Raw genomic sequence first — 21745 nt, forward strand, 5'->3', positions numbered from 1 at the left:
GTGACTGGTGCCAGTTTCTTTGTGTTCAGTGGAGCTTTAAAATCCTCTTCAGGCTACCTTGCCAAATCAAGTATAGTGGAAGGTAAGAACTGAACTGCTTGCTTAAAACACACTGCTCTCTTTGCCCAGCTCAGCTCTGCCGCTAGCAGGGCTCTCTCTGCTCATATGCCTTGGGCTTTGGAGTCTTGCTGCTGCTTCAGCTTTATCCTACTTAGCAAAAATCACCCTGTTCCCTTTAACAAGGAGGAATTTGTGCAGATGCTGCAAAACAGGGTCACAAGAAAATGAGTGTAAGATACTAAATACTTGGCTTAGGAGCCTGTGATCAATTCACTGGTTTGGGTTGAATGAGGAAATTGTGAGCCTAAGAAATGCAGAATGTATAATCCATCAAACAGCAGAGGAAGCCCTGCTAAAACTCCTCTGCTACCAAATAGCTCTGCAGTGTGCAAGGGTGTGAATGTGCATTGTTTATGTGCTTGTATGTGGGCAGATGAGAACATGACAGGTTGAGAGCACTGAGCTGGTCCCTCTCAGATCTGGCTTGTTGTATCACAGGAAGAGCTGACACTGGGGTGCTCCAGCTGAAAGCTGTTAGTGCCTGCTAGCTGAGCTGCACAACTGTGCAGTCAGGTCCCTGCAGCTGTGACAATGCAGGCAGGAGAGCTATAGCAGTGCTCCTGCCCTCGCTGGTGAGGGTTGCCAGGTGCCCACATGAGCAGTCAGGTGGCAGAGCCCCGAGGGCGAGCAGGAGCTCCTCCTGCTGCACCAGCTCCAGGCTCGAAGCTCTCAGTGTGTGGCCATGGCTGGGTCCCTGGGCTGACAGGCAGCCCATGCCACCAGAGCATGCAGGTCACTGTGCCATTTCCTGTGTCTCACTGGTGCTGAGGGTAAGACAGAAGCACAGGGGGATTCCAGCTCTATATGGAGAAGTGTTTCACTTCTGTTATTTTAGCCATAACTGAGGATTGACCCAAAGTGGTGCTGGGTTAATGGTTGGACTGGATGACCTTGGAGGTCTTTTCAACCTTAATTCTGTGAATCCAAATTCTGTATCTTTTGCCACTGTCAGGAAAGCACTGACTTCTGAACCACTGTCACTGCTGGAGTGCTGCTTCCAGAGCCAACAGAGATGGCTGAATGGAGTGGTGTCACCTGGGGTTTCTGAGGGTGGCCTAGGGCAGGTGTCAGGTTGTGAGGCAAACTCACGGGGACTTTGCTACAGCTGACTTCACCTGGGAGCTGCCCTTCTCTTACTGTTGTGTTTTCCCTCATAAGCACTCAGCAGGTTTGCATTTTAGGGATGTGAGTGTTTAGAAATGGGTTTATGAAGCACTGCTGCCCACGATGCTTAAAATGAACATTTAATCTCTGTTGCAAACAGAGGAAGGATGGTTGTTTTTTTTTTGTACATAGGCTCTGTTTGGCATGGCTTATCTTGGTTTATAAGGATTTCTTGGTTCCCTAGATGGAGTGATGGTCCAGATAACTGCTGAGAACATGGACTCTTTGAGACAGGCCTTGAGAGAGATGAAAGACTTCACCATCACCTGTGGCAAAGTAGATGCTGAAGACCCTCAGGAACAAGTTCACATTCAATGGGTAGAAGATGATAAAAACTTTCATAAGGGGTAAGTAGAGGAGCAGTCACTTGACATTGGTGCCTGTTAAAAATTTTAATTGATCTTCTAAGGCCCGTGAGTCTTCAAATCAATAGGAATTAAAAGTCTGCTCTTCTATTTTGAGTGATAAGATGCAATTAATTGTAATGGAAATGGAATTGAGATACCAGAGCTTTGGGGCATCCATTTAGAAAATTGGCAATGCTGTGGATTTTTTTTGGCATTGCCAATATCCAGTTATTGGAAACCAGTAATCTGTCTCCAACTCTCAGTGCTGAACCCTGCACACTCTGGTCACTTTGCTCTGTTGGTGCTTAGTTTGCATTAAGTAGAGTTGGAAACAAAATTGCTGAACATCAACAGTATCTTTAGACACTTGATAGTTAAGCCAAAAGAAAGGTGGATTTGGCAGCTGAAGTATTTATGACAGTAAAATGCTGTTGTGATGGATTCCATATTTCAGGAATCAGCACCTAGAAAGGATATTTCTGTAGTTTTGGGCTCTCCAGATCAATCTTAGGGTCTGCAATCAAGTCCTGGCTTGTGTAAGTTGTGTTTCAGGTATTGATGGCCTACACCGAGTTTAGGAATGAACAGAAGTCCAACCTGTATGAAATACCTCATTACTCTGTCAGAACCTTACAGGACCTCAGCTGTGCTGCAAAGCTTTGTTGAGAACCTTCAGGAAGGTCCTTCCTGCACCTGCATTGTGCATGTGACCCCTTTCAGGAACTGCCCTCTGATTCCAAGGTTATTCTCTTCTACAGAGGGCTCTGTCCAGCTCAGGCCTTGTGCTGAGTCACAGTTCACTCTCCTCCTTCCCTTTTGCAGCGTTGTGAGCCCTATTGATGGCAAGTCCATGGAATCTATAACCAGCGTGAAGATATTCCACGGCTCCGAGTACAAGGCCAATGGGAAGGTCATCCGGTGGACAGAGGTGGGTCCATCAGCCCAGCATGGGGGCCAGCTGCTCCCCCATTCACCACAGGAAAGCAGCACATGCTTCCCCACCAGCCTTTCCTCAGGGCTTTCCACCTGTGCCTTTCACAGGGAGCTGCAGGGTGGCATCCTGCAGGATTAAACATCCTCCCACTGCACGTGCTGCTCACATCAGGGTTGTTCAGCATGGGGGGACCACAACAACACTTGCTGTGTTACACACAGGAACAGTTGGCTTCATTTGTCTTTGTGTTAAAAGCTGCCTTTCTACATGGAGACAAATCTTAATATAAATTGTTTTTTATGAAATGTTATTTTGAGCCACTTTCTCTAAAATGTTGCATGTTATAGTGCTGTGGCATAAATCACTCAGAAACTGCTTGCATGGCTGATGTTGCCTGTGACTGTGCCAGCAGACAAATGCTGATGTCAAAATATTTCTGTAAGCGTTTCAGTTTGCCTGCTGAGGAGGAACCAAGTTCCTTACTCTGCAGCTCAGCCCCTGTGTGCCCTTTTTCCCCAGGTCATTGGGCTCAACAGAAACAAATTCAGTGACAAAAATAGCAGAGATCTTTGGGCTTGCATTAAGTGTAATTTTTCTGAACTTAAAAACCTGCTTTTGAACACATGTTATTAAAACCACGTGTCATACATAGTGAATTTCCATAGCAAGGCTTTTGACCAGATCTGAGGTTTAGGAGGATTATTTAAATTTAAATATTTCTTCTGAAATTTTTTTATTTTTTCCTCCCTAAGGTGACTTGTCAACCAAATTTTCTAGAAACACCAAGTGTCATGTCTTATGTTTCCTTCAGGTGTTTTTCCTGGAAAATGATGAGCAACACAATGGTTTGAGCGACCCAGCTGATCACAGCAGACTGACTGAAAATGTGGCAAAAGCTTTCTGTCTGGCTCTGTGTCCTCATCTGAAACTGCTGAAAGAAGATGGAATGACTAAGCTGGGTCTGCGTGTTACACTGGATTCTGATCAAGTAAGTCTTCAGTAGTTTGGGTTTAACTGGGGGGTTGTTCTCTTGTTCATTCCCCAGAACAGGAATATACCACTCTAACCAGGAGAATGCTGAAGAAGTACCAGTATCAGATGCTAATCAGGTGGTGCTGCTGTTGTTTGGTGTTTTGGGACATCTGTTGGAGCCAATGCCCAGCCTGAATTAACATAGGCTTGACCCCCATATGGCATGAGCAGCACCTGCTCCGTGCTCAGAGAAGACTCTTAATTGGCCTTTTTGCCAGCAATTACTGCTGTGTGAGAGTCCTGCTCATCCCAAGGAGCTGCTTTGAGACAAGAGGAGAAAAAAGAGGCTCCTTTTGCTCAGGCAGCCACTGGGAACACAAGGATGCACAAAGACAAGTGGAAAAGCTGCTTTAGTGCCTGCTTGATCCAGTTCGAGTTCCTGACTTCCCTGGAAGATGCCACAGCTCCTCCTCCCTTCCTGCCCTCTGACTCATAGCCTGGTGTCCTGTTCTTAAAACCCACTCTTTGTATTTTTTAGGTTGGTTATCAAGCTGGGAGCAATGGACAGCCACTGCCCTCTCAATACATGAATGACCTGGACAGTGCCTTAGTGCCAGTGATTCATGGAGGGGCCTGTCAATTGAGTGAGGGGCCAGTCATAATGGAGCTCATCTTTTATATTCTGGAAAACATCTCATAAGAGGACTTCATTTTCTGTTCAGACCTGTTCCAGCAGCAGTTGTATCTGAATCATTTGCACTTTAAAACTGGAAAATTAAGCTTTTGTTAACACTATTGGGGGAGGGGGGGAGGGGGGTGGGACAGTTGTTCCATAATTCTGAATCTTCTATGCATTGTCAACAACCAGAGGATCAGGGCAGCTTCTATACTACAACATGGCTATGCTATCCTTGCAGCTAATCCACTTCTGTTACTGTTTAGAAAAATGCTCATGTTTAAAGACTTAGTCATGTACTCTCAATGCTCAAAGGGTGCAAAGATCACTGGGGCGTAAATAAAAAGTGAAATTCCAACCTTGTACTGTCTGTAGATGGACATGTAAGAAACAATCAAGACCTCCATTCTGACCTCATCCTAATGCCATTTGTGGTTTTTCTGTAGACATTAAAAAAACGTTTACATTATTTTGACCAGATTATTGGTTGAAATACATTTGGAGAAGCCCTTGAAAGATAGGGAAAGATTCCCTAGCCATAACCTTGTTTGTGCGTCCAGAGGAGCAGGACAGGCATCTCTCTGAAAGTTACTGAAGTGCAGTTGTGTGTGTGTAATAGGCTAGTTTCCTTCTCCTCTATTTACCACAAAAGTCCGTCACTGGGGCAGGTTTCTGTGATCTCCTACAACAACTCTGCTATTCTGTACTTTGTTTACAAATCTGTCTGAAGCAGAGGAAAGATCAGCCCTAAAGTGCAGTCCCATCTTGTTCCTTGTCCCCAGTAGGTCCTGCTTTTTAGAGGCAAGTCCCACGCAGGGCATCTCTGTCCCCTCCCTGCTGTTCGCTGTAGTGTAACGCCAGTGTCATGTAACCCAAGCCAGCTTGCACTTCTTATTGCAGCCCCATGTCCAAGCTTACCTGTGATACCAGTGTAGAGTGGCTGTTCCTGCATGTTCTGCTGAAAAAGGCTTTGTGGTCAGTTCTGAACACGTGCACTCGGCCCAGTGCTCTTGGTCTCACCTGAGAGGGCTTTGGTAAGGAAAGCAGCTGCTCGTGTCTGCCAGGGCATTAAGAAGCTGGAATTGAGCATCAGCCAGAGGAAATGTGGTTCCATGTTCTTACTGTCTCCATGGAAAGCTGCTAACCAGTGGCAAGAGCTGTAAGCAGGAGAAGGGGTTTGGTTTGTTTAGCCAGTCATGCAAAGCAGCTCTTTTGAGTCCCTCCCAGGAAGAGGGGTGAAGGTTTCTCCTCCTGTCTAGAGCTAATTAATTTGGGAAGACAGGTGCTAATTTATGGTGGATGTTTGTGGTGTCAGACATTCCCTACTGCCATCCCTTCTGGGGGCAGCAGTGGGGCCTGGTTGGGCTGTGCTGTGACAGAGTAACACCAGTGGCCTTGCAAAGAGAAAGGGAAGGGCCAGGCCCCTGTGAAACTGAGGCTCTGGTGATATGTTTTATATAAAGGCAGCCCAGCGTCTGCACAGAGTGCACTCGGGAATAAATGGCTGCTGCTTTTCAAAAAACTAAGTATGACAAATCCAATGTTCCAAATCACAGCTGGCACCACCCAAGCCTTGAAGACAGGCCAGGGAACTGGGGCCAACTCCACAAACAAAAGCTGGCCAGCAAGACGGAGCACACTACCACACTTTAAAGGGTGTTGGATCCAAGTGAAGCCTTCTCTCTGGCATTTGGGAGAGGGTGAGTGATTAATGCACCTCATTGAGTGGTTCCTGCTGGCCAAAGCAGGAGCTGTGACCCACCCCCTGCTCCTGCCAAGGTGCCTGTGCAGCCCAGCTGGACTGAGGCCACTTGATGCCCCTCTGCACCCTGGTTCTGCACACGCTGGGACACAGCGCAGCACGACACGGTGTAGGCTCAGTTCCACAGCTGGAAGAGCATTCCAGAAACTCGGTAATAATCTTCCTCCTAGAGCCTGCACTCCAGCTTTGCCACAGCAGCAGCTTTCCAGTTACTTTAGTTGCATTGTTATGCTTAATAATGCAGTAAAAGAGGTGAAAAATGTTTATCTTCTCTTCCTTTGCCCCAGAAGTCTTTTAGGTTTGGATTCTGTTTGTGCAAAACACTATCAACTGGTGACTGACATGTCTGCTTTAACCATAGCCTTTGAAATGACCTTAATTACCATGTTGTTAAGAAATGAGTACTTGTTTAGAAAAAAACTGTACTTTTAAAATTCAGTTAGTTAACACTGCAAAAAACTGCATATTATATTTTTATTTTCAACATGTAGTTTTGTATATTAAATTTATTGAAATTAAAAACTAAACACTGTATTGTCTTCATCTGCTCAGGAAGACAGAGGCAGAGCTGCCTGACCTGTCTGGACTTTGTTCTGTCTCCCAACCTGCCCATCCCTGGCACAGGCACATCCTCCCCTTGGAGATCCCTGGTTTCTGTTAGCTCACAGAGATTTAAAAACACAAACAGATTTAGTACCCTTTCTTGTATGCTGCTGATCAAAAAGCATTCCTGAAAATAAGTCATGATCCAGTTTTCTTAAAGGACAAAGTATGACTATTTTCCCCATCACCTGGAAGAACTGTAAAAGCCTATTTTTGTAAAAATACAAGGAACATTTGGGAAGCAGCAGAGTCTAGTGTACTTCTTTCTTTCTTTTTTAAATTAAAACCCCAACACCATAAAGGATGAAGGCACAGTACCCTTCTGCGCTGGACAAGCAGTGCAGCAAGCACAGCACACAACAGGGAGCCAGAACAAAAACAGAGGTCTGTAAACACCAACCTGTGGAGGAGCCCTGGAGCCTTTCCTTCAGAAAGGGACAGCCCTTGGAACCTCACGTGCCAAGGGCGTGCACAGAGGAGGGACTGGCACCCCTGAACTGGTGCCTGAGAGCTCTCTGGTTTAGGAAACAAAAAAAGATCCCAACCCAAACAGGCCTGGATAGGAGAGGACAGAAAAAGCAGTAGCAGACTGTTCACTGAACCATGCTGGCTGCTCAGACACTTGGGAATAGGAATTCTGATAAAGGTCTTACCTGTGACTTAACCAAAAAGCTCTGGCACTGCCTCAGGGAATTTTTAAGGGGCTAAACCCTTCTCACAGCACTCTGCATAGTTAATGTAACATTCGTCCTGGTGCTACATCAGTAGTCCCACATTAAGGCAATTCTGTCTATTTTGGGTAGACCGGTCCCAAGCCCTGCAGCAGCGCATTCCCAGAGCCTCCCGTTTGCCTTGGAGTTATTAATAAACACTATGGCTGTTATCAAAATAGACATTAGGTTCAGTAGTGCATTCATTTAACATCTTTGGTGCTTGCAGCTTAGCAGCATCTTCCTGCCTTCGCTCAGCCCACGACTTCCAACATTCCCATGGATCTGGGGAGAACAACACAAACGAACCTGTCAGAATTCCTTGTTGCAGCACAGAACAGATGTTCACAGTTCAAGGTGACATTATATGGAAAATGCTGACACCAAGGTTCTGGATGGTCAACGAGAAAAATCAATGGAGCAAAACTATTAAGCTCCAGTGATGGAAAGTGCTTGGGCACGAGGCCAAGTTGTTATTTCAGGTGTGGCCATCAAACGTGTCCCTCAGCCTGACTGAAGCTCACGGGACCTCCTGACCTCCTTGGCTGGCAGGAAAACACTAAAACTGATCCTTTGATACCCAAATGGTGATGCCTGTACTGAGACCTCAGGCTCCACAGTCTGACACCATTTGCCACACCTTTGCTTCCAAACATGCAATGTCATTCTGAAGCTTATGAATATTTGCTTAACTGCCATTTATAAATGTGAAGTGAAATAGTATGCTAGAGAAGAGGGAGCACAGAGGCTTCAGGAGATCAAGCAAAGGAAGATAGATTATTTATCACTTATTTTCTAAATAATATTCTTAGTAAAGGTGACACCAAGAGCTATCCCTGTATTTCAAGTGATTGTGAAACAGCATCTTTGAGATACAAACTAATCAGAGATTCTGTAACCTCATTTATGAAATGATGTCAACTCCCCACCACAAATATAAAGAGGAATGCTACTGAAGCCAGAGCTGAGTAATTAGGTCAATGCCAACAAAAGACATTATTCAAGCAGGGTTTATCTGTAGCCCTGTCAAGTCCTGCCAGACCACCTCTGGACGCAGCGTTCGTACCTCAGACAGAACTAACGTTCAAGGACCAGCCAATTTTCTGTAACTGTTTGAAGATCTTGACCACTGAGGGGCTCCCTGAGTCTCACTTTTACCTCCAGTTTCCCTCCAGTGGGCTTTCTGCCGTCAAAAATCTGAAACAACCACAAAAAGAAGAGCAGTTAGGACAAATAGGGATTATACTGTTAAACTATAAAGCCTCAGGCAACTGTGACTATTTTCCCATGGCCTGAGGGTGACAGATCCCTGCAGGTGACTGCAGTGCTGGGACTGTCACAGCCAAGCACTTCCTTGGACTGGAACTCAGCAGAGCAGGTCCCCACAACCCAGACAGGTTATCAAACACACCTAATACAAAACTCAACTACACTCACGTTTATGTGATCCAAATACTCATTTTCCCTTTGGGTTTAAGTACTAAGTAGAAGAACACACCTCATCCCAAAAACGTACCTCAATGATCTCTCTAACTTCACATTCTGATTCCAGCTTGTCCAGCTTCAAGTGTGCCGTCCCCACATGTTTGTCACTTCTGAAAAAGGACCTGTGCCAAAGAAATGAAGGGGTAAGGATTGTCAGAACATTTAAGAGAAAACAAGTCCAAAGGTCATCATTATTTGCTCCATCCCCACATCAAGAGAGAGCCAGTCAAGATGTGCTCCTGTAACCTGTGCACACCACAGAGCCAGAGGCAAACCCTTAAACACCAGACTACAAGGAACAAGATAAGAAAGTACTCATCTGTTCATTATTCTTTTGCGACCAAAGTAAAGATGAGGATGGCAATGAAGAAAAACTAATCAACTAAATCAACACTTGGAGTGGCAGCACCTTCTGTCCCTGCCCAAGGTGACAGAGAAGGAGGTCCCTGTGGCCAGGACAGGTCCATCCTCTGCTTGGGGCTGTTTAACAGAACAGGCTGAAGGAATTCCCAAGGAAGTTGCATCTCCCAGAAAAACAACCTGCACCCAGCACCTGCTGCTTTTGGCAAACTGCTTTTTGGAAAAAGCCAGATGAATCATTCTGTTTCATCTTGATAAATCAAAACAATTTCAGTAAATAAGAACATTTCAGCTATTGTTTTGATTCACCTACATACTGGTAGTTTTAGCAGTCAAAAACTGTAATTTTAGAATTTCCAGTCTGCTGGAATTAAACACAGAAGCATTTTTACTTCTACTTGCTGTAGTCATTTCTTTGTAGTCATTGAACAGATTTATCGGCAGTAAGTCAATCCTTACCTGAATGGAGACAGGTGTTACAACCCTCATCCAGACAAACTCCTCCAAAAGGCAACAGCCAACACTAAACCACCCTCATTCCAGAGCTCTTCAGCTCAAAGCACAGCAGTTCTTTGCCTGCATCCAAGCATCTCCCTGAACCAGTCTCTAAAAGGTTTGATAAATAACCAAACTCAAGAGTTGAGTTAAAGAAGATAATTTAGCCAAACCTACCATGTTTTCTTGGAAATTTTCCAAGATTTCAGAAGCTTCCTCTATTTCAGAATAAAAACAAGCAGCCAAACCAACAAACATAAAAAACCCATCCCCCAAAACATCTACCCTTCTTCCTATTATCAGTAAGAGATATTGAGATGTTACCAAGCAAGACTTGACATACACAACTGAAACTCGTTAATGGTGCCTCATGATCACATCATTGGTGGCAACAGGAGACTGAGACTCTCCATCAGTGAGGCCACAGCAGACTCACAGAATCATTTAGGAAAGTTCAGAATTTCTTAGCTCACACACTGGAATACTTCCTTCACTTCACAAGCACCTTAAAATGAAGGATTATATAATTGTACTGCAGCATGTGGGACACTTTGCTCATAAACTTCACAGAATCAGCAATTCTTGCTGAATTTTTTGAAGCACTTTTCCATTTTATAACTCAAGAAACAATAAAGACTGGTTCATCCCTGCCCAGTTCCAGGGGGTTGCTGTGAAGACTGAGAACTTGCTCTAGGCTATGGCTTCAGAAACAGCTCTGGGGAAATCCCCTTTCATCTTCAGAAGCTTTTAGGAGAGGCTCAAGAAGAGATTTTTCCTTTGGAGAAATACATAGCTGGGTTTTTACTTGAAAGTGTTGTTAAACTGAAGTTTAATATATATGACCTGAAGCAAGTCTCCTTCGCTCACTGAGCAAAAATAATTCTTGGGAGATGGTCAAAGTGCTATTAGAGACCCCAAAGCTACAACATCCACAAAAGCATTTCTGAAAGTTCATTTGTAGTCTTAGAAAAGACAGGGAGCAGTCAGTCTTTAGAGAAAGGACAGGATGAAGTGATCTAGACTCTTCTCCCAAGGAGATGGCTGGGAATAGGTGATTAGAAAAAAACATTTTAAAGAAATGTAACCACTTCATAGCTCTGTGCAAAAGAGGGGGGAATCTTGAACACAGCAGCAGAGCAGTCAGGTTTGACAGAAAAAGAGTAAGAAGATCAACTTTTGCTTCAACAGAGATTCCAATGGATGATCTGGAGTAGAACAGTGGGACTTCAGCTCACGAACTGAAACATCTGCAACTTGAAAACCATCTCAGAAAACCTATGGATGACTTCTGCATGGCCCAGTAATAGCAACAAGGAATAGGACAAAGGGCCAGCAGATAAAAACCAGGTTATCTGGCATCCCATCACAGTGTTGGATCACAACCCACCCAGGGGTGAGGGAATACAGGCTGCTCCTATTCTGAATAACTCAGTTATGAGCCTGGACTGAGGATGATCTCCCTGAACATTGTTAACATTCATCTTGTAATCCTGTTCTCTGAGCTGAGGGGAGTCTTGTCCCTCTCTCAAGGCAGCTACCAGCAGTGCTCAGTAAGTACTGCAAGATCCAATGAATGAAAGTACAAAAACATAACTCTAGTTCTGCCATCATCTGTCACCTGCTTTCCTGCTGTTCATATTTTGCTGCCACTTTATTTTTCTACAGTTATTCCACAGAATATTTAAATTTTCTAGTCCTGATGACTGAAACCAAACTGGATAAGAATCAAAACGATTTGAAATAAATCACTGCTTTCTCAGCCTCACCAAGTCCTTCTAACACACTAATCCTCAACTAATCTGAATCAACTTCACTGAATCTGTGCCTCTCTTCACCCCTACAAGGGAAGCTACAGAGCTCAGGCTGAAATTTTGAAAGCTCTCAGACATGAGTACCAGACAACTCTTTAGTGCTGGCTTAGAGATTGTGCTTCATAAACTTCAGCTCCAACACTCTTTTCAGCTGTTAATAGAGAAGCAAACTGTGGACTCACCCTTTGTGAAACACTTCAAATTTAATTCCTTTGGACCGAATTGCGCGTCGGAAGCCTCGGTGGTTCCGGTTGATGTTCAGCTTGAACAGCTGGTTGTACTCTGCAAGTGAAATAAAGGAAAGAAAGCTGTGAGTCAAATGGTGTTTAGTGCTCTATTCCTTGCACATACTCAGAGCTCTTTTTCTCAGTCTAGCCCTATTAGACACTTGACAGGCACAGAAACTCCTCCTCAGGAGGGTTTTTCAGTCAGTCACAGGGTGTGTCCCTGTCCCTGTCCCACAGTTCATGCCACCCTCACCTTACAGGGACAGAAATCAAAGTGCAGGAAAACCAAGCCATTATAAGCTGACAGAAAAGTACTGGAGAGCTAAAACTAGAGAGTTTAGGTCTTTCAGCAAGTAAAGTGTTTGTGGCTAATAAAAAAGATACAAAATATTGAAGAAAAAGCAGAGTAAGACTTGAATGACTAGGAATTGTTTTGGATAATGTAATTAATACTGGTTTAATTAATGACATAATAGCTACTACTGATATTGGGATGAGGGGGAAGAAACTGCCAACACAGCTGGACTTCACCCCCCAACAAACCCTTTCATAAGAAGAAAAAAGGTGGTGGGAGGGTCTCTGACCTGGTTCAGAGTCTGACACCAGCCTGTCCTGTCCAGGGATTCCCAAGGTGCAACATTTTTCCTGCTGTTCTAGGATAGAAAGACTCACCTGGACAATTGTTATTGTTAATTACAGGTGTTTTACTCTTTTGAGGTTGTTCCTATAAAAAAAAGAGACAGACATTACATAAAACTGTCAGGTACTGTTTGAAAACAGACTAATGACCATTTTTATTGCCAGCTCTATTTTATGCCTATACCAGAAACGTGAGGTTTTAGGGGTTGTCTAAATAAGAAGAGTCATGGTACATTCAAGACTAAAATACTTGGATTTCACTGTGGTAACAAGGATAATACTGGGGAAAGAATAATCCAAAACATTACATTAAATATGAGAGCCATAGATGAGCTATACAGTCACAGTCAATTCAATCCAATCATCATAAAGTTACTGACTGGGGCTGTTAAACTCCATGACAAACTGTGCACCTTCCACGACACAGTAATTCTGTTCCTCCTGCATTAGCTCGAATAATAAGCTACACAAGGAATTCATCACAAATCATTCAGGGAATTGCCCTACTATTATTTTCCCTGACAATCAATCTGCCACCAAAATGAATTAACTTTTAACCTAAAGTGAGTACAAACTAAATCTCTGGGGAATGAACAAGGACAATGTGGCCTAATTATTGCAGCTACTTTACAAACTGATTTTAGCTATAAAAGAAAGGTGGTATATTTATTTGTTGGCTAAGGAGTAGAGATCTGTTTTTTCTTTAAATAAAGGAAAATAGATTAAAAGGAACTATGCTGATTCTTACTCATTCCCCAGAAAATTATTCATACAGCCCAGTTCTGGTTTCAGCCACCCTGAGTTACTCCTTCATTAAGACCTCATGTCATTCAAACCTAAACACAAACCTGGTCTGACCATCACCAATTTCCCACAGGTAACTGAATTAATTTTAGTGAAATTACTGCAAAATTTACTGGGAGGCAGAAACCTAGGGTCTGCACTCTCCCAGGGCTAAGCATTCGTCCTGCAAGAGCAAGGTCTGGTTTTGAGAGCAGTCAGTCCCTCCTCAGAAGCCCTTCTAGCTCTAAGCTTTGAGTATTTTTCAGACCAGAGACTGCTTTTAAAGGTGAGAGGAAGAGGATGACACTGGGGAATTCCAAGGAAAGAAGTAATACATATGTGTATACATATTTTTATACACATACACATACCTACATGCACATACACGCAAGTGTTTATTAGTAAGGGTGAGAAACTTGCATGGCCCAAGTCCTTTCTCCAGGTGTGTATATATATATTAACTTACTAATTAAATTAGCATTTATTTGATGAGAAAGATTAACCTTTTCAATCCATTTCTACAATGGTAAGAGAGGCTCAAATGCAACGCCTTTAAAAGCTTGGGTTTTTCACAGAAGAGGACTTAGGGAGATCACATCTAAGGTGGCCCTTGGCAATAATTTTGTGTGCCCTGGTGTTTGGTATGCTTGCACCCCTGAAAGACATGAACTCTGACACATTTTGCCAAGATTGGAAAAAGCCTGATTGTGCCTTCAGGGGGGAGAGGTGGGCATGGCTTAGCACTGAGAGTGCTGCTGACAGAACCTGCAGACACCACCCTGCCGAGGTTCTCTTCACCTTCACCACAAGGTGAGCATCGAGAGAAAGGTGCAAAGCTCAAACCTGCAGCCAACACACTCAGCAGTTCTGTTTCTCAGAAAAATAAATCTGCTTTAAAAGCAGATCCAGGCAGGATGTCTAGAAGTGTCCTCCCTTTCCTTGGAGCCCTCACAAGCTCATGCAGTGGCAAGAGGGGACAGACTGAGGGGCAGAAGAGCCACGACACACTCACCGCACTCGGGTACTGAAATTCAAACTTCACAAATGCATCCAAATCTCTTGGTGACACACCTGGGTGAGACAACAACCAGCCAATCCAAACAGCCAGTACAGACATTGTCATTGCATCTGTCACGTTGAGGATTCTCAAGAGCACCCGACTGTTTTATGGTAGGACTCATGTTGACAACTGAAAAACCCATCCATCAAACCAAAATCCATGGAGAGTTGGCATCCAAAGGAAAACACCTGTTTTTTTTATGCTGTTAGTCCTAGGACAGTCTAGCACAAATGGTTTACAAGCTCCCAGGAACAAGGGGCTAAAAGCAGTAACACTGGCAGGAGCAAACCCTGTCCATTGAAGGGTCAAAATACACCAAAGTGGTGCAACTGCTAGGCAGGCACTCGTATCAAAACAAAATGAAACCTTAACTATGACCAGTTATGAGTGAACCCAGGCAAATTTAATTTTTTCTTCTCTCTGTCCAGACAGAACCCAGATTCTCTTTATTCACCTGTCTGCTTTTTTTAAAATACCATTTAAAGATCTGGGGGGGGCATGAGCCCAAAATGTGCTTACTTTGCTTTAATGAATGCTGGCTCCTAAAGTGGCCTTCAAGATAAGAGAAATTTCATTCCCCATTACTTTCCTTACCTACTCATAGGAAAATGCCCACATACCCTTTTGACTACACACCTGGTGGGGCTGGTAGGTTTATCCCCCTGACAATAAGAAGATGCATTTCTGTGCTGTTCAGATCAGAAAATATCCTGTGAAAAGAGAAAGACAAAAAAGCACATACATCAGCTGATCCACTGCCAGACCAGGATTCCATGGCTATTTGTCAGAGCTTTTTCAACAGTGCACTCCTACAGAGACCATCTCCACAAAATACAGCAGAGCAAGGGAAGAGCACAAACAGAGCTAAAAATATCTCTGAGGCCAGGAACAAAGCCCAGGAGGCAACAGGACTGAGGGAGAAACACAGAGGAAGAAGGAATGGCTGAAGAAACAGAATATAAGAGGGGAAGCTGGAGGCATTTTGAAAACAAAAGAATCAGCAAAAGGTTAGAGAAAAAACTTCTTTGTATTTAAGTTGTTGAGAGTATCCTTTCAGGAATGCTGAGCCTAATCCTGGATGCCACCCAAGTTTGCTGAAGCCCAGAATTCCCTAAACAAGGGCAAAAGACGAGGAAAGTCATTCCAGCCTGCCTGAGAAATCCTTTTGTTTTTCCACACCTTATCATTTTAAAGGTTCTTTCCTCAAAGTGATGGCTTGGAGGATCCATTCCTTGTGCTCGTGCAAGCTGTAGGATCTCCATGTCCTTTTTACAACCTTGTGCCAGTTTCTCAAACCTATAGAAAAAAAAAAAAAAAAAAGGTAAAAAAGCCATACAAGCCAGAAATCAAAGAAAGCACAGAGTAACCCTCAGCCAGAGCTGAGAGCATATGAATCACGGACGCAGGAATCACAGTCTGAACCCTTTCACGCAAGGATAAATGTACCAACTCCAACCCCAAGATCTTTAGGGGGTCAGGCAGACTCAAACCTGAAATACCTGCTTTGGGGGATGATGGAAAGCAGGCACTGGGTCTTACCGAGTTGTTTCTGCTACGTTTCCCAGATGCATGAATTGCTTGGAATACTGCAAACACCTCTGTCAACACAAACGAAACCAAACAGATTTACTCAGTGATCCTCACACACAGATTCATGACAGGCACCATTCTGAGGTTGATGACTATTTAATATAAGCAAAACCAGGCATTTTCCCAAATCACTCAAGAACATTCATTACCCCATTCCTCAACTCCAAAGCACAGCATTTGTTTGAGCAGTTCCCCCTATTACTTTTTAATAACCTGATTTGTAGGTATGAGGTTCACCTTAGGCCTAGTCTTAATATTCAGGTATTATTCTCAAACTTGAGTGCTCATGTTTAACAGTGATAATTTGCTAGTCCCAAGCCTTCAAGCACACCCTCTTGCTTCAACTAGCCATAGAATCCAACCCTGAAAATTCTTCATTTTAGGACATGCAGTATCAAAAGTACTTTAAAATAAAAAAATACTCCACTGGAACAATGATAGGATTATAATATTAATGAACTCCAGAGAAAAAAGTCCAAAAGAAACTCTGAAACATTTCTAAAAAATGTAAAATGGTCACCTCATGTTGGTCCTTCAGCAATTTTACAAGCTGTGCATAAACTTCATCTGCTTTCTGAGACAGCCTGACATCTTCATGGTGTACAAAGATAAAATCACCCTCATCATCTGTAGGAGGTGATGGCAGCTGCAACACAAGAACACCACATTTCAGAACCCTTACAGGCAAAAGTAAGCACTAAGATGTGCAAGAATGTGAAACAAAGCAGAATATTAACAGTCCTACTAACCTTGGAAATATCAACAGTTTTGCCAGATTTTGCCTGCTCAATCTTTAGGTCAAGGCCCTTTGCTGTTCTGAGATATGTCTTTGCCTGTTCGAGGTTGTTTTCCCTCTTTGCTTTGATTGCTGCCTTCAGGTATTGCTTCTTCCTGTTCTCCAGAAATTCCAGCTGGTCCCTAACTGAAAAACAGTTGTACAGGAACACTCACTCACCTGACATAGGTTTACCATGTTCAGTTTACAGCCAGGAAAGGACCAGTGAAAGTACAGATGTCAAATTGGGACGTTTCCTTACTGCACTCAACTGTTTCTTGGGCACTTTCAATTTCAAGCATTAAAAAAATAAACAAGTTTCTTTCTAGAACAGCATCCTTCATCAAAAAAACCTCACAGCACTTCACAGGTGTCACAAGAGTTATTACAGCCCCTAATCTGCAGACCTGAGAGAGAATCCAGCAGAGTCGACTGGTCCAAGGGAAAAGCTGAATCCAAACTTTCAGCTCTCCATATTAACTTATAAAAACCAGCAAATATCATGAGCATCCTCTGGAGTAATTTCCTTCCTCTCCCCAGAACTGTCAGAAAAAAACCCAAATGAACCAATGTGCAGGCCCAACCAGACATATCGCCTCTGCTTCTCTGTAATCCCTTGTTCTCTTAGTTTCTTACTAATGCTTGAGTCTCTTCCTTCCTTGCCAAAACAAGAAAGGACAACCACACCAATAAGCTTGCTTTACACTGTACCAGGTTAGTGCATCAGTCAGCCAGGCAGTTCTACTTCATCCCGAGGGAACAACCCAGGGCAGAAGGGAAGGAGGATGGGATTACAGTCCAGGCATCAGCGAGAGCCTGAGCACTGCCTGTGTGAGCCCAAACCACACTGTGAGGTGGTGGCTGTCCCTTACTATCTGTACCATTCATCTTGTACACACAACTGCTCAGTGGCCTCAGCCAGGGAAGTGTAGAGACTGATGAACCCCTGCCTGCACTGCCAGCCTGAGATCCTTGGGTGAAACACCAGGCAGAGGGCTCTGTCTGATGTAGGGAGCTGCATGAGATCAATGAATAATTCACACAGGCAACCCATCCCCTTTAATGAGAGTATATGGAGAGTTCAGCTGTGAGCAGAGTTAAACATTATGAATCGATACACTTGTTACATCAAAATTAATTAAAAACCTAATCAGCCTTATAATAATACATGCTGTGTCTGTGAAATGAAGCTGCATGGCTGGTCTGGGTCTGCCCTCTAGCACACACATATTGAGGCTCTTGTCAGAGGAAATCTATGACACACATTCACAGGCTCACACCGAAATTATGATGCTAAAGTCTTCACCAAACTAGAGCAAACAACTTGCCTGTGGAGTACTGGGAAGGGTGATCCCTTCACTTACCAGCTGGAGGGAGATGATCCACTGACTCTGCCTTGTCCAGGGTGGAGGGTGATGCAGCTCGTTTCAGGTGCTCTGGAGAGCTCTCCTGAGCTGCAGCAGATGGAACTGGAGTTGGCTTAACAATTTGAGTTGGCTTTTTGGAAACTGGAGCCTGGGGGAGAGGCTCATTCTAGCAAAACAAAAAGAATTTCATCATAAATGCATAAAATCTATTCCAGGGTTGAGGACAGAATCTCAAGCATCAATAACCATGGTTATCACTGTATCAGCCTTTGGGTATTTCTTTTGAGGGGAGCATGGCATTCAAGACAGTAAATTTTAACTTCTGGAAGTTTATGAGCCATGCCAGGCCAGCAGGTAGCTGACCTATGCAAGCCATAGATGGAGTAAAAGGAATGTTCAATAAGGCAGTGATTTTTAAAAAAGCAGAGGCATGCAGAAAAAAAATCCAGGAATTCTCTCCATTAAAAGCTACTCCAGTTGAAAGTACAATCAATCAGCAACCAAATTCAGAGAGAGACAGAAATCAAACCAAAGTCTAAATGTTGGTGCAGCCTGCCAAAAAGCAGTAAGTGTTGAACATCCAGGGAAAGAACAAACATAGGAAGTTACTGGGATGCAGGATAAAAATACAGATTTAAGTACTTTAGAACACTGTAAAGGAGTGGTGAGGATCTGAATCAAAATTTTTTATTTTGATCTAAAATAAAAAATAAAACTTTTTTATTTTATTTTCAAAGCAAATTTTATTTGCTTTGAAAATAAAATCTACATAAAAGACAGCTATGAAAGAGCTGAGCTCTGCACTCATAGACTCTGTAGGTAATGACTGTAATAACATCTCATTTGTCTCCCCTACTCTATAAAGGAAACTGCAATTACTTCTGAGATCCTATACTCCTCAGACTTTTGGGAGATGTATTTCACCTCACCACTCTTACCTGGAAAACCAATGGCCTCATCTCTTCATGTCACAAGAGATGGCAACTGAACTTTTACACATCCTAACAGACAACACTAACCTCCTCCTCTTCATCATTCTCCTCCATGTTGGCCAACTTGCTGGCACTCTCCAGGACAGCAGCAATTGTGCTGCCACCATCTGTAGCTGCAACACCAGGAAGTGGAGGAAATCCTGTGAAGGAAAGAAGCACAGAAGACAGAGTTACATAAGCCCTGTGGTATGTCTTCCATAATACTTGTTTACTGTAAAGCTGTTTCTACCCAAATATCTATTATCTAATGTATTTTAGAATTCAGTCTAACTAGACTGAGGCCAAGGCCAAAGTCTTGCTTAACATCAGACCTCTCACAGATAACCAGCTTAAGTAGATGATAGTAAAATGATGCAATAACTGAGCAGTTTCCCAAGATGAGCAACTGCAGCCAGCCTCAAGACTTCAGTAGCAGGGATGACCCCAGAACCAGCAGAGAAGTGAGTCTCATTTTCTCCCCTCTCACTGCTGCCTCACTTTAGCAGTCACACAGAAAACCAGGGCTACCCCCAGAGTAATAAACAATCCACTGCTGACAGCTGGGTAACACACTCAGCCTCTGCTGAAAAGGTACTGCAATGCAGAGGTAGCAAACTAAGGCAGAATCAGAGGAGTTAAATGAGAAGTGTAGGAAGAATAATGCTCTTCAATATTGTTATCCTTTTAAGGTAGGGAGGAAGGCTTGATGATGGAAGATAAACTCTCACTGCCACACAACCAGCTCAGTGTCAGCTTCAGAGACCCAGAACCACTACTAGAAAATGTCTGTTAAGACTTCTCTCATTTAATGTATATCAAGTATTCTTGCTGCCAGTCTCATGAGAAGTGACTGAGTGACTACTTCTACTAAGAAACAGTGATTAAATTGCTTCTAAACCTAAAGATGGCTGCTACAGCACAAATTCAAGGCACTCAGGCAGGCAGAACAGCATGCTGCTGCCCCGTGTGACATTTGATCCACTGCTCAGCAGCATTTCAGTTTCCAGGGAGTCCAAGGCTGGTACTCATCACCAGCCAGATGCCCTGAAAGGCACTGCCATACCAGGATAATTCACCAGTGGTTTCAGTGACTGCCTAATAATTGTCTTCAATGTAAATCACATGGCCTCTAAATGATGGCTGAAAAACACACAGCTGATGTTCAAGGACACCGAGCAGCTCTCCACATTTCCAGAGGTATAAATATGGAGAATCCCACTCTTATAGAAACTGGTATTTACCAAGAAAGGGAACACATTCTGCAAAAAGGCATGCTAAACTGCCTTTCAGAGACAGCTTCAAAGCAGGAAACCTTCAAAGCCACACCTGACCCGACAGCTGGCAGTGCCTACTCTACTACCACTGCAGTGCTTGCCATTGCCACATCTGACAGTGACAAAAACACAAAAAGGTCCATCTCTATTCTCTCACTTAAAAAATCCAGGCACTGCTTTGCAGTGCTGAGTGTAGCCTTCAGAAGAGCACATCAGGCCCAAGATAAAAGGAAAGATGTTTCCTAGGGGAGAAACGGTATCATGCAAATGAGAGTCAGAGCATTCACAGATGACCTTGCCCAAACCTTTCCAGACACAGCACTCAGTGTTCTGAAGAAGACAAACAGGACACAGTGTCTCAAGAAACAGGCTCAGCTGCTGTCTCTGCCACTGTCTCAGTGTGACCATGGGCATGATCTGCTTCATCTCTGCAGACTTTTACCTGCCAGGAGAGCTGCAATACTGATTTGGTGTTACAAGGAGATATTCATTAGATGTCAAGTTCTGAGGGTCTTGATAGGAATCAGGAGAATAGGAGACATCAGGAAAATTTTTTCACTTTCAAAAATCTCTTTCCAGCAAAACTAAGAAGTCAAAATAATCCAAATTTAGTCTTTCCTCTAGGAGACCTGACACAGAGGATAGACAAGTAAAATTTTTAGCACCTGCCTATGGTGAAGTTCTGGAACTTTTCAAAGAGTGCCAGTTTTAAGTTCCCGTACTGTCAAACAGGCCGTCAAGATGCAGGAATATTCACCAGGGTCAGTGCTTGGGAGCATATTAATAAATTTCACAATACCATCAAACAGCAAGGCCAGCAACTCACTGAGAAAAAGGAGCTGTTCCACAGGATGAGCAGGCAACATCTGCACAGACCCTTCAAAGCCTAGCACATGTACAAAAGTTTGGGGATTTTAGAACGTTTTACATTCGCACTTACCAGGAGGAACAGGTAGCTCAGAAAAATTCACTTTTCTCCCTGCCTTATGGGCTCTTATGGCATCCTGGTATTGCTGCAATCAAAGGTACTCAGTAAGAAACAAAATAGAGCTGACTGTGAATTAGCAATCATTTGTATTTAACCAGCATAAACACTGTACAAGACTCAGTATTTTACTACAATATGTGCATTGTCTCTATTTCTTTCTCCGAATGCTTTCCAGCTTCCCCACTGGACCACTTTTCAAATAGAAAGACAATACACAAATTATTTCAGCCTTGGAAAAGTCTTCAGCAAGAGAATTCAAATGGCTTTGCTGGATGCAAAGAGCCACACTTTAGTTCTACCTTGGCTATCCTGTCGTGCATCCTGCCCTTCCGATCGTCCCCGCTGGCTTTAGCCTGAGCTGCTGCTGCCCTGTACTTCTCCAGCCGCTGCTGCAACGCTTCCAGCACCGTCTTGGGCTGCTGCAGGGACTCTGCAAACCACACAGACAATTAAATACCACATCATAAGGATTACAAAACACACAAGGCTGCCTTTCTCCTCCCTTTCCTCACCTTCTTCAGGGAATATCTCTGCAAAGTCTCACTACAAACACTGCTGTTATAAAGAAAGTTCATTAACTTTTACTTCCATTACTGATCCAGAACAAAAGTAGACTGGATCAGCAGCAAACA

The 21745-nt window shown here is 43.6% G+C and overlaps 2 protein-coding genes across 3 annotated transcripts in view; one reads left to right on the forward strand and one right to left on the reverse strand.

Annotated features, from left to right (window-relative positions):
• Nucleotides 1–6502, forward strand: part of ZFYVE9 (zinc finger FYVE-type containing 9) — a 57424-nt gene extending 50922 nt beyond the window's left edge. For both annotated transcript variants that reach the window (XM_058842167.1, XM_058842168.1), the window contains 5 exons: nt 2–82; nt 1469–1631; nt 2454–2559; nt 3377–3553; nt 4076–6502. In XM_058842167.1, the coding sequence (XP_058698150.1) occupies nt 2–82; nt 1469–1631; nt 2454–2559; nt 3377–3553; nt 4076–4237 (689 nt within the window). In that variant the 3' untranslated portion in view covers nt 4238–6502. The remainder of the gene's footprint in view (nt 1; nt 83–1468; nt 1632–2453; nt 2560–3376; nt 3554–4075) is intronic.
• CC2D1B (coiled-coil and C2 domain containing 1B) overlaps nt 6436–21745 on the reverse strand; it is a 28215-nt gene continuing 12905 nt past the window's right edge. The window contains exons 11-25 of the mRNA XM_058842170.1: nt 21413–21543; nt 21066–21138; nt 18900–19012; nt 17878–18046; nt 16488–16660; nt 16259–16384; nt 15688–15746; nt 15328–15444; nt 14785–14858; nt 14101–14159; nt 12339–12390; nt 11622–11721; nt 8805–8895; nt 8355–8485; nt 6436–7573 (exon numbers count right to left, since the gene is read on the reverse strand). Of these exons, the coding sequence (XP_058698153.1) occupies nt 8366–8485; nt 8805–8895; nt 11622–11721; nt 12339–12390; nt 14101–14159; nt 14785–14858; nt 15328–15444; nt 15688–15746; nt 16259–16384; nt 16488–16660; nt 17878–18046; nt 18900–19012; nt 21066–21138; nt 21413–21543 (1457 nt within the window). The 3' untranslated portion in view covers nt 6436–7573; nt 8355–8365. The remainder of the gene's footprint in view (nt 7574–8354; nt 8486–8804; nt 8896–11621; nt 11722–12338; nt 12391–14100; nt 14160–14784; nt 14859–15327; nt 15445–15687; nt 15747–16258; nt 16385–16487; nt 16661–17877; nt 18047–18899; nt 19013–21065; nt 21139–21412; nt 21544–21745) is intronic.

This window comes from Poecile atricapillus, chromosome 7 (assembly GCF_030490865.1).
Source record: "Poecile atricapillus isolate bPoeAtr1 chromosome 7, bPoeAtr1.hap1, whole genome shotgun sequence".
NCBI classification, from domain to species: domain Eukaryota; kingdom Metazoa; phylum Chordata; class Aves; order Passeriformes; family Paridae; genus Poecile; species Poecile atricapillus.